Source organism: Orycteropus afer, unplaced genomic scaffold (genome assembly GCF_000298275.1).
Source record: "Orycteropus afer afer isolate SDZICR_OR568_19922 unplaced genomic scaffold, OryAfe1.0 scaffold00005, whole genome shotgun sequence".
Classification (NCBI taxonomy): Eukaryota; Metazoa; Chordata; class Mammalia; order Tubulidentata; family Orycteropodidae; genus Orycteropus; species Orycteropus afer.
Genome location: NW_006921592.1, coordinates 24,904,786 through 24,916,895, shown reverse-complemented (window position 1 = coordinate 24,916,895; position 12,110 = coordinate 24,904,786). Strand labels below are relative to the sequence as shown.

At 38.4% G+C, this 12,110-nt stretch overlaps 1 protein-coding gene across 1 annotated transcript in view; it reads left to right on the top strand.

Moving 5' to 3' along the window:
* Positions 1-12,110, top strand: part of FBP2 (fructose-bisphosphatase 2) — a 92,501-nt gene that overhangs the window by 35,323 nt on the left and 45,068 nt on the right. The window contains exons 4-5 of the mRNA XM_007939120.2: positions 354-494; positions 5,644-5,781. Of these exons, the coding sequence (XP_007937311.1) occupies positions 354-494; positions 5,644-5,781 (279 nt within the window). The remainder of the gene's footprint in view (positions 1-353; positions 495-5,643; positions 5,782-12,110) is intronic.

Genomic DNA, 12,110 nt, shown 5'->3' with positions numbered 1-12,110 from the left:
ATATATATATATATATATATACTTTGCTGGTTTTTGTGTTTCTCTAGAGAACCCAATCCAACACAGAGGGGCTGTGGTTTTAGCATCTCGGAGTGCTGTTTTTGGCAGGATGCAGATGGATATGTTCAGAAAATAAAGAAGATGGCCAAGAAAGGCCTTTGCCATGGCTCAGCTACAACCATTTATTAACACGGCAGCTAGTTTCCTCTGGAAGTATTTTTTTGTAGCTGGAAATTCTGAGAACTATGCTTCCTCCAGTGGTTGAAGGAGATCTGAAGCCCAGGGCTCCCCCTGGCAAAGGGTTTTCTTCAGAGACAACAATCACACACACGTTTCTCTGCTCTCTTCCACAGATCACAGATGACGAGCCTTCAGAAAAGGATGCCTTGCAGCCTGGCCGCAATATTGTGGCTGCCGGCTATGCACTCTATGGGAGTGCAACCCTGGTGGCTCTTTCCACTGGGCAAGGAGTGGACCTCTTCATGCTTGACCCAGTAGGTACTTAATGTGGTGGCATCAGCATTTGGGCCTCCATGGGCCTCTGGATTGTAATTCCAATCCCCTGTGGTAATTTCCTTGCTCTTGGGGCCAGAGAGTCAGAGAGACTTATTTGGGGAGCCAACACCATCATCAAAAAACATGAAGGACCTTCATCAAAGTGGGGGTGTTTTGGGGGTGAGTCAGCTGTATCAACCCAGACCCTCCTCTCATGTGTTTATAACCTAGGCTAATCAAGTTGACATGTAAAGGTAACCATCACAAAAGGTTAGTTGTGAGGATTAAAAAAAAAAAGGTAACCATCACAATGGGTACGTTCTGTCATCTGCAATGTCCAATACAGTAGCCACTAGTTTCATGTGGCTATTGAATGCTTTAAATGTGGCTGCTGTGACTGAGGAACTGGATTTGTAATTTTATTTCAGTTTAACTAGTTTAAATAGCCCACATGACCAGTGGCTACCCAATTGCACAGCTCAAGCTTGAAAGATTTCCCCTAATAGAAATATCCTTCCTGCAGGAAGAAGTAACTGGTAGACAACTGCTTAATTAGGTTTTTGTTATTCTCCACACTTTCCACAATGAGGAAATGATCACTCAGAGAAATGAAAGAGAATATAGCACAGCCTGACTGAAGAAAGATATAATTAAATAAAGACACAAGAATTCTGTAGTGCAGTGAATTACTTAACAAAACCCTTTTAACTTTGTAACTCCCACCAAATGACTGGATGGGACTATGCAAATGTGAGGTCCTTGTGGCCCATCAAGGATTGATCGGTTGCTAATAATGTAAATAAGGTACATGACACCTTTGTGGGGGTGGGCCCATACAAAAAAGATGTGTGGGACACTAATGTGGGGATTGGTCAGTTTTGCCATTCTGCTAGGCTTAAAATGAGCCATCCCAGAGGTGGAAAGGGGGACCACATTACCATCAAGAAAGAAAGGCCAGGAGTGGAGTATGTGCTTTCGATCTGAGATCTTTGTGCTGAACCTCCTTGACCCTGGAGACAAAGAGAGAGAACTGTAATACTTCACTGAGATGATGATAGAGGCAAGAAGCAGTGACAGAGAAACAGTGGTAGCAGAACCAGGGACCAGCAGAAGACAGTTCAGTGGACTTCCTTCCAGACCTTCAGGTAGAAGGTTTGCTGGAGAAGTGAGGTGTCTGAGGGCACTTGGTTGAGCTAATTTTGCCAATCCACGGAGCTAAAGCTGAGTACCTTCCAGTCAAGCCTTGCTGGCAGAGTGGGTTGCCTCTAGGCACTTATTGACAGAACTAAAAGACCTTTATAACACTTGTCCGAGCAGGGCAAAGGCTGTGGGGCCACAGGGCCAAGAAGTTGAGGGTCAGAGAGAAGCATGCTTGTGGGCACTGTTGAGAAGTGGCTGTCCTGATCAAAGAATTGTATCCTGAGCATTCCTGATCCTGAATTGTGACCTGTTACTTCCTTAACCTCCCCCCACCCCCAATCATGAGTATTGTCTGTGAGTTGTGTGTAGCCACTGGATTGAATTATCAAACCCAGCAGAGAAGTAGAGAGTGCGTGAGAGGGATGGTTGGTGTCAGAATTGGTAAAAAAAAAAAAAAAAAAGAAGAAGAAGAAGAAGAAGAAGTTGGAAGATGGAGGCATGTCTGACTTCCACCTCATAGGAATTAGCCTTGTGGTGTTGATCTTGATCCTTCTCCTCCCTTGTGAAGAGGTCAGACACCATTTTCCCTTACACCATTTTCACAAGTTCCTAACATAAGGTCTGAGCTCTCATTTTATTCAGGCACAGAGGGACCACCTCATATTAACAAATTCTCAATTGTGGTATAAATCACAACATTAAGGCATTGCTTATGATGAGAGATACTATTTCTGAGTGACAAGGTTGTTGTGCCTGATAATCAGTTATCTTCTTCTCAAGGAATGTGGGAGGCCATATTAATAATTGGTGGTTGTGACCCACAATAGAGGTCAAGTCCCTAAGGTCCTGAGTGGTCCCACTCTAGTCTTTCCATCTTCACATTCATGCAGAAGATGCTTCTCCATTCAGCTGGGCAAGTGAATATCATTACGTAGATGACAGTTGTGTGTCTTTCATTGTTCTTTGCTGTTAAGCAAGAGAGAAAACAATCCTGGCTCAGTTAAGTAAAGTGTGCTATTAACCTGCATGGATGGAAAAGCTGAGGAGCTAGGTTAGACATAGGCAGGCTGCAGAACTAGGAGGCATGAATCACAGGAATGGTCTCATAGCAGGCTCAGTTCGGTCTAGACACCACCAGTGGTTTCTGGTTCTCTTGCTCAGCTTTCAAAGGAGTATCTAATTAGCCAAGCTAGGTGCCAGGAAGAAAGTATCTAATTTGCCAAGCTAGGTGCCTGACCTTTGGTTGGAGGAGTCCCAGAGTACAGTCATCCTAGACTGTCATCCAGTAAACCAGAAAAAAAAAACAAAACAAAACTCACTGCTGTCAAGTCAGATCTGACTCATAGTGACCCCTCCTTGGGTTTCTGAGGCGGTATCTCTACAGAAGTACATTGCCCAATCTTCCTTACAAGGAGTGGCTGGTGGGTTTGGGAAGAGTTAATTCTTCGGTGGAAGTAAAGGTGCTTTTACAAAATGAAAATCAATGCTGGGCTGTTCCAAAGCAACAGGTGCCCATGGAAACAATTAAAGCCCACTAACAAAAGACCATCAACATGTCTATTTTAATAATAAAAATTGGGTTTACTGAGCAGAGGACAATGCACTTTAGAGGAACTGTAGGATGTCTTGGTAAGAAGGAGTTGGGATGGGCTTTTTATTGCATTTGAGCTTTAGCTTGATGATTCTTAGAAGGATTTTAGGAAGAAAGGATCAGTTCTGAACTGAATATTGTCTAGAAGTGAGTGCAATTAATGACTAGATACTTTAGTAATTTTTATTTAGAAGATGTAAGTGACTAGAAATTCATTGACAAGATGTTGACACTCATGTTAGGCAGCAGAGACGGTTGTTTAGTTATTTTTGTGGTTGCAGGGTGTCCTTGTCACTGTCTTATTTCAGAAATGGGCACTTGGCCTTGTTTCTTTTTAAATTCTGGCAGTGTCATTTCTATTCATTTGGGAACCTCCTCATCTAGCTTCCAGCTGTGAACTACCATCTGGGGAGATTTTCACTTTTTCAAAGTCTTTGATATTCATCAAAATGGATTAGATTTGCAGGCTCCGATTTTCCTCCTAGTGACTTAGAGAGATACACAGTCATTTAAAGTGATATGTCCACCATTGTCAGGTTGTCATCTGTGGTTACTTGCATGTTGCTATGATGCTGGAAGCTATGCCATTGGTATTTCAAATACCAGCAGAGTTATCCTTTTAAGTTGAGCTTCTGGACTAAGACAGACTAGGAAGAAAGATCTGGTAATCTATTTCCAAAAATCAGCCAATGAAAACCCTATGGACTACAACAGAATATTGCCCAATATAGGTAGGAAGCACTCAAAATACACAGTGACTGTAGCAGTGGGTTCAAGTATTCCAATGATAGTGAGGGTGGCACAGATCAGATAACATTTTGTTCTGTTGTATGTAACATCACTATGAGCAGGAACTTACTCAACAGCAACTAACACCACCAGGGTGATGTTTGAAGCTAGCTTACCACATCCTTAGGGACTGATATCCCCAGCTCTCAACTACAAGAGTCCTTGAGAGGTACTCTGCAGGTTTTGACCATGGTGGCTATGAACCTGTCTACAGAGACTGGGCACAGTTTTATTAATAACAAGATTCCCTCAAATTTTGCCAATTATGTCTTTACACCAAATTTACACAGGTTGTTATAGAAGGGACTTCCTCTTTTCCTCAGAGATAAGTTACTGGAATACCAGGAACTTTTAATGGTTTCTAGAATTCAGTCTAGGATTGGAGGAAGACTCATTAACAACCTCTGATAAGTAGTTGATACAATCTTGCTTGCTGAAAGAGAACAGGACTTGAAGCACTTAACGATAAAGGTCAAAGATTACAGCCTTCATAGGGATTACAGCTCAATATAGACAAAATAAAAATCCTCACAACTGGACCAATAAGCAACATCATGATAAATCAAGAAAAGATTGAAGTTGTTAAGGATTTCATTTCACTTGGATCCACAATCAATGTCCATGAAAGCAGCAATCAAGAAATCAGACACAGTATTTCACTGGGCAAATCTGCTGCAAAAGACCTCTTTAAAGTGTTAAAAAGCAAAGATGTCACCTTGAGAACTAAGGTGTACCTGACCCAAGCCATAGTACTTTCAATCACTTATATGCATGCAAAAACTGGACAATGAATAAGAAAGACTAAAGAAGAACTGATGTATTTGAAATAATGGTGTTGGTGAAGAATATTAAATGTACTACGGACTGCCAGAAGAATGAACAAATCTGTCTTGGAAGATGTACAGTCAGCACAGTCCTTAGAAGCAAGGATGGTGGGACTTCTTACTTTGGACGTGTTATCAGGAGGGACCAGTCCCTGGAGAAGGACATCATGCTTGGTAAAGTAGAGGGTCAATGAAAAGGAAGAAGACCTCAATGAGATGGATTGGCACAGTTGTGCAATGATGGGCTAAAACATAACAACAATTGTGAGGATGGTGCAGGACCAGGCAATATTTCATTGTTGTGCATATAGGGTTGTTATGAGTAGGCCCCAACTTGACAGCACTTAACAACAGCAATGGATTGAGTCATTGGATAAACAAAGTAATTGTACCACAAATTAGTGGTCAAGTGTATCCTTCTCCCTCTCACTGTCAATTGGCCAAATCTTCCTAGAAATACCAGGAATTAAATGGGAATGAGAATTTGAGCGATAAACATAACTAGGTTCCTAATACGTGAGAAACTTAGCTGACAGAGCAACAAAATGTGAATCACTGGTGGAAGTCAACAAAGGAATAGAAAGAAAGCCTTGGGCTCACTTTCCTTTTCATTATTTTACCATTGCTTGAGATTCCTCTGTAGTCTCAATAGTATCACTGTTATTTATACAAACCATAAAACCATCATTAGGAAGGTTCCAGAATGACTGTGGCCAACTTTTAGGTTTTGATGTTTTCTGACTACAGTGGAGTGTGCTGTTGCCTTGCTTTTTTTCTCCTTGGTTTCTCTCTTCATCTTTCTAGGCTCTTGGTGAATTTGTCTTGGTGGAAAAAGATGTCAAGATAAAGAAGAAAGGAAAAATTTACAGCCTCAATGAAGGATATGCCAAATATTTTGACTCTGCCACCACTGAATATGTGCAGAAAAAGAAATTTCCTGAGGTGAGTGAAGAAAGCCTATGGCAGTAGCAGGAAAAATGTTGCCTCTGTGAGTTTCTGTTTGGGAAGCGGCTTTGGGGATCTGGCTGGAAAGAGGGGATGCCACTGCTTATGGCTCTAATGAATGCAAGCAGGTAGACTCTGCCTTTCTCCCTAAGTAATTAATATTTCTTGTAGCTAAAATTTACCTACTAAAGGTGAATTAAGTAGTTCTATGAGAAATTATTTATGAAGAAGGCAGGGACCATGTTGAGTGAAGTAAGTCAGTACAAAAGGACACATATTACGTAATCCCACTTACATAAAATGCATGGAATAAACAAGTGTGTAGAGACCAAAGTTTACGAGTGGTTACCAGAGATGGGCAGGCGGGAGGGGAAAAGGAAGACTTAATGCTTAGGGAACACTGAGCTTCTGTTAAGGGTGATGGAAAAAAAAGGGGGGGGGAATGGATAAGGGTGATGGTTTAATAGCATGATGAGGATAATCAATGTCCCTTAAACAGTACATATGAGGATTGTTGAAACGGCAAATGTTTTGTTACATATATATTTACCAAAATTCAAAAAGAAAGAAAAAGAAAAAGGCAGGGAATACGTTTTTTGAAGTCATTGACAGCAGACTCTTCATGAAGTCATTCGTTGGGTAAATGACTCCTTGTAAGTTTTGGTCACTCAGTTATATGGTTTTTTTTTTTTTTTAATGTATTGTTGTTGTTGAGAATACAACAGCAAAACATACATCAATCCAACAGTTTCTACATGCATAATTTAGTGACATTGAGTACATTCTTTGAGTTGTGCAACCATTCTCACCCTCTTTTTTTGAGTTGTTCCTCCTTCCTTAACATCAACTCACTGCTCCTGAAGCTTCCTGTCAAATCATCCCATATAGATAGATCTTAAAGCAGCAAGATGCTCAAGGTTTGTTGTTGTTGTTGTTATGTGCCGTCAAGTTGGACCCGACTCATAGCGACCCCTCCTTGGGTTTCCAAGGCAGTATCACTACGGAAGTAGATTGCCCCATCTTCTAGTTAAGCAAAATTATTGTTTGGTTTTAAGATGACTTCAGGGGATAAGTTTGGTTTAAGATTTAAAGATTATCTCTGGACAATAGTTTTAGGGGTTCCTTCACCTTCTATGGCTCCAGAAAGCCTAGAGTTCATGAGAATTTGAAATTCTGTTCTCCCTTTTGCTCCGGATTCTTCCATGGAATCTTTCATCATAATGTTCAGTAACGATAGCCGGGCACCATGAAGTTCTTCTGGTCTCATGGCAAAGGAGGCAGTTGTTCATGGGAGCAATTAGCTACACATCCCATATCTTCCTCCTATTCCTGATTCCTCTTTTTTCTTAATTGCTCTGTATGAATAGAGACCAATTGTTGTGCCTTGGGTGGCCACTTTCAAGCTTTAAAAGCCTTAGACACTATGCAATGAACTAGAATGTACAACACATACACTAAGCATGTTATTAGACCAAGTAACTGGGATGTTCCATGTAACCATGTCCCTAAACCTCTAAACCAAGGAACCAAATACCATGACATGTTTGGTTGTACACAAGAAGTCTCAACAGCTATTCTTTTTTTGTCACTGTTGTAATTATATCTATCACACAACTTTCGCCAGTTTTACTTTTTACAAGTGTTCAACTTATTGACAGCAATTACAATAATCAGCTGTTCAACCTTATCCTTAATCAATGCAGTTTTCCCAGCATCATCAGCCTCTCTTTTCTCCTTCCCTCTGACTCCTGGGAACCACTAATTAACTTTGGTCTCTATACATTTGACTTCTTTTGTCTTTTTATATAAGAGAGATAAAACAATATTTGTCCTTTTGTGACTGGCTTATTTTGCTCAGCATAATGTCTTCAAGCTCCATCCATACTATGGCATATATAAAAACTTCATTTCTCCTGCTGGCTGAGTAGTATTCCATTGTATGTATATATTACACTTTGTTATCCATTCAGGTCTCTTTTTGAGTCTCTGCTTTCCACTCTTTTGGATGTATATCTAGGAGCGGAATTGCTGGTTCGTATGGTAGTTCTACTTTTAGTTATTAGAGGAATAGCCACATTGTTTTCCACAACATTTGTACCATTTTTCATTCCAACCAGCAATGGATATGGGTTTCAGTTTCCCCACACTTTGTCACCATTTGTTATTTTCTGTTTTTATTTATTTTTTAAAATTTATTAGGCGTCCAAGTAGGAATGCAATGGTAGCTTATGGTGGTTTTTAGTTTCATCTTTCTGATGGCTAATGATGTTGAACATCTTTTCATGTATTTGGTGCCCATTTGAATTTCCTCTTGATGAAATGTCTATTCAAGTCCTTTGCTGTTTATGATTGAGTAATTTGCCTTTTTGTGGTTAAGTTGTCAAAACTTAATATATATTTTGATTATTAGATTCTTATTAGGTATGAGGTTTCCAAAAATATTCTATTAGTCACTTGCTTGTCCTTTCACTTTTTTTTTGGTAGAGTTTTTTGATGAACAAAAGTTTTAATTTTTGAGGTACCATTTATTTATTTTGTCCTTTGTTGTTTATATTTTTGTTATTATAGTAGATGATCCATTGTCTAAAGCTAGGCCTCACAGTGTTGCCCCTGCTTATTTTTCTAAGAATTTTATGGTTTTAGTTTGGACATTTAGGTCTTAATCCATTTTGAATTTGTTTTTGTGTATAGTGTGAGGCATGGATTCTGTCTCATTTTTCTGAATGTAGAAATCCAATATTCCCAGCACCATATATTGAAGAGACTCTCCTGTGCCCACTGAATGGAGTTAGAACCCTTGTCAAAAAACAGTTGACCATAGATGTATGGGTTTATTTTTGGACTCTCGATTTTGTTTCATCGGTCGATGTATCTTGTTATACCAACATCAGGCTGTTTTGATTACTGTGGCTGTATAGTATGTAAAATCAGGAAGTGTGAGTCTTCCTACTTTGTTCTTCTCTTTCAAGATGTTTTGGCTGTTTGAGGCTTCTTGTTCTTCCGTGTAAAGTTGTGGGTTCATTTCTCTATTTATGTAAAGAAGGCTGTTAGAATTTTGATTGGGATTGTGTTGAATCTATCAAGTGCTTTGGGTAGTATTGGCACCTTAACAATATTAAGTCTTCCAATTCACGAGCATGAAGTATCTTTCCATTTATTTAAGTCTTCTTTAATTTCTTTCAGCAGTGTTTTACAGCTTTCATTGTATGAGTCCTTCACATCCCTGGTTAGATTAATTCCTAAGTATTTTATTTTCTCAGATGCTATTGTAAATGGAATTGTTTTCCTAATTTCCTTTTTGATTTGTTTTTACTGGTATACAGAAACCCAACTGATTTTCGTTTGTTATCTTGTACCCTGCAACTTTGCTATATTCCCCTATTAGCTGTTGAAGTTTTCTTATGGTCTCTTTGGGATTTCTTATACACAAGATCATATCATCTGTGAATAGAGATAATTTTACTTTTTCTTTTCCTAGATACCTTTTCTTCTTTTCTGTTGTCCTATTACTCTGAATATGACTTCTAATACAATATTGAATAGACAAGGTTGAGAGCAAACACCCTTGTCATGTTCCCAATTTCAAGGAGAAAGTTCTCAATCCTTCTCCATTAAGCATAACATTGGCTATTGGTTTTGCATATGGGCCCTGAATCGTATAAGGAATTTTCCTTCTATTCCAATCTGCCTTAGGGTTTTCATAAAGAAAGGTGTAGAATTTTATCAAATGCTTTTTCTGCATCTATAGAGATGATCATAGGGTTTTTTTGTTTTGTTTTATTGATGTATGTATTATTTTGATTGATTTTCTAACGCTGAACTAACCCTGAATTCATGGACTAAACCCCACTTAGTTACAGTGTAAGACTTTTAATATGCTGTTAGAGCTTTGGTAGCATAGTGGCTAAGGCACTTGACTGCTAACCAGAAGGCTGACAGTTCAAACCCACCAGCCACTCCTTGGAAGGAAGATGGGGCAATCTACTTCCATAGTGATACTGTCTCAGAAACCCAAGGAGGGGTTGCTATGAGTCCGGTCCGACTCGACGGCACATAACAACAACAACAACAACAACAACAACAACAAGTGTTTTGTTAAGAATTTTTGCATTTATATTTGTAAGAGAAATTGGCCTGCAGTTTTCTATTCTTGTGGTATCTTTGTCTGGTTTCCATTTATTTGTGTATTTCTCAGGTTTTGTTCTATTATTGATTTCTAGCTTCACTCAATTGTGGTCAGAGAAAATACTCTGTATGATTTCAATCTTTTTAAAATTTATCAGGACTTACTTTGTGAACTAAGATGTAGTCTATCTTGAAGACTTGAATGAACCATGTGCACTGGAGTAGAATGTATATTGTGCTGTTTTTGGGTGGAGTGTTCTATATATATCTGTGAAGTCTAGTTGGTTTATAGCATCATTCAGTCCTTTATTTCCTTGTTTATCTTCTTTCTAGATGTTCTGTCCAATACTGATAGTGGTATATTGAAGTCTTCGACTATTATTGTAGTACTATTTATTTCTCCCTGCAAGTCTATCAGTGTTTGCTGATATATATATATATATATATATATATATATTTAGGTATCCTGATGTTGAGGGCATATATATTCATGATTATTAAATATTCTTGATTAATCGACATTTTTATCACAATTTAATGTCCATCTTTATCTCCTCTGGCAGATTTTGTCTTAAAGTCTACTTTACCTGTTGTGAAGATTGCCTCCCCCCACCCCCCGCTCTTTTTTATTAGTTGATGGAATATTTTTTCCACTCTTTCACTTTCAACCATTTGTGTCCTTGGGTTTAAGGTGTGTCTCTTGTAAACAGAATACAGTTGGATCATGTCTCTCTCTCTCTCTCTCTCTCTCTATATATATATATGTATGTATATGTATGTCTTTCTCTCTCACTCTCTCTCTCTATATATATACACACATACAAATCCATCCTGCCATTCTCTGCCTTTTGATTGGCACATTTAGTCCATTTATATTCACTGTAGTTACTGATAAAAGAAATGTCTTACTTCTATCATTTTATTATTTGTTTTCATATGTCTTAAGCCTTCTTTGTTTTTGTCCTTCAGTACTGTTTGCTTTTATTTTTTTGGTATATTGTAGCGATCCTTTTTTGTTCCCTTGTCCTTTCTTTTTGTGTATGTTTTTAATACATTTTCTTAGTGTTATCATGAATAGTATATTTAAGAGTTCATATTTATAACATTCTAGGGTAAGTTGGTATCAACTTAATTTTAGTAACATACAAGAAATTCTGTATCTATGCCATTCTTTTCTACCCCTTTTTAATATTGTTATCACTAATTATGTTTTTGTATTTCATGTGCCTTATAATATAATTTCACCTTTGACTTTTATACATTTGTTGTTAAGAAATATAAAGGACAAATATGAAGGACTTTTGAAATAATTGAGCATGAAAACCTGATTACTAGCCCTTATACTTGTCCATGCATTTCCCTTTATTAGGGATTTTCTTTTTATGTATAACTTTGATTTGCTTTTGGTGTCTTTTCCCTTTCATCTACAGAAGTCCCATTAGCATTTTTTTTTTTTTTTTTTTGGTGAGGCTAGTCTAGTGGATTTGAATTCTCTCAGTTTCCGTTTCTCTGGGAATATTTTAATTTCACCCTCATTGTTAAGGCATAGTTTTACTGGGTATAATATTCTTGATTGACAGGCTTCTCCTCTTCACCCCTCCCCCCAGCATTTTAAATATATAATTTCATTGCCTTCTGGCATTGTTTCATAGGAAAATTCAGCACTTAATTTTATTGGGGGTCTTTTGTATGTGACTGCTTGTTTCTCTCTCACTGTATTCAGGATTCTGTCTTTATCTTTAATTATTGAGAGCCTAACTGCCTAACTATGATATGTCTTGACGTAGCTCTATTTGGGTTTATCCTGCTTGGAGTTCTTTGAGATTCTTGGATTTGTAGATTCATGTCTTTCATTAAATTGGAAATTTTTTCTGTCATTATTTCTTCAAAAATTTTTTCTATCCCTTTCCCTCTCTCATCTCCCTCTGAAATTCTCATGATATGTATCTTAGGCCTCTTGTTTTTCCTATACATCCATTAAACTGTGCTCTCTTCAACATCTTTGATTTTAACTATCTTATACCCTAATTCGGAGAGCAAGGTAAGCACGGGCGGGCTGGTGCTTACTCACTGATCTGCACTGAACACTTTCCTTGTTACCCTCCCGAGAGGGACCGGGTCTCCGGGAGCAAGGTAAGCACGGGTGTAGCACAGAGTAGCAGGCTGGAAGAGCAGGAGAAAGGGGTAAAACCCAGTCACTA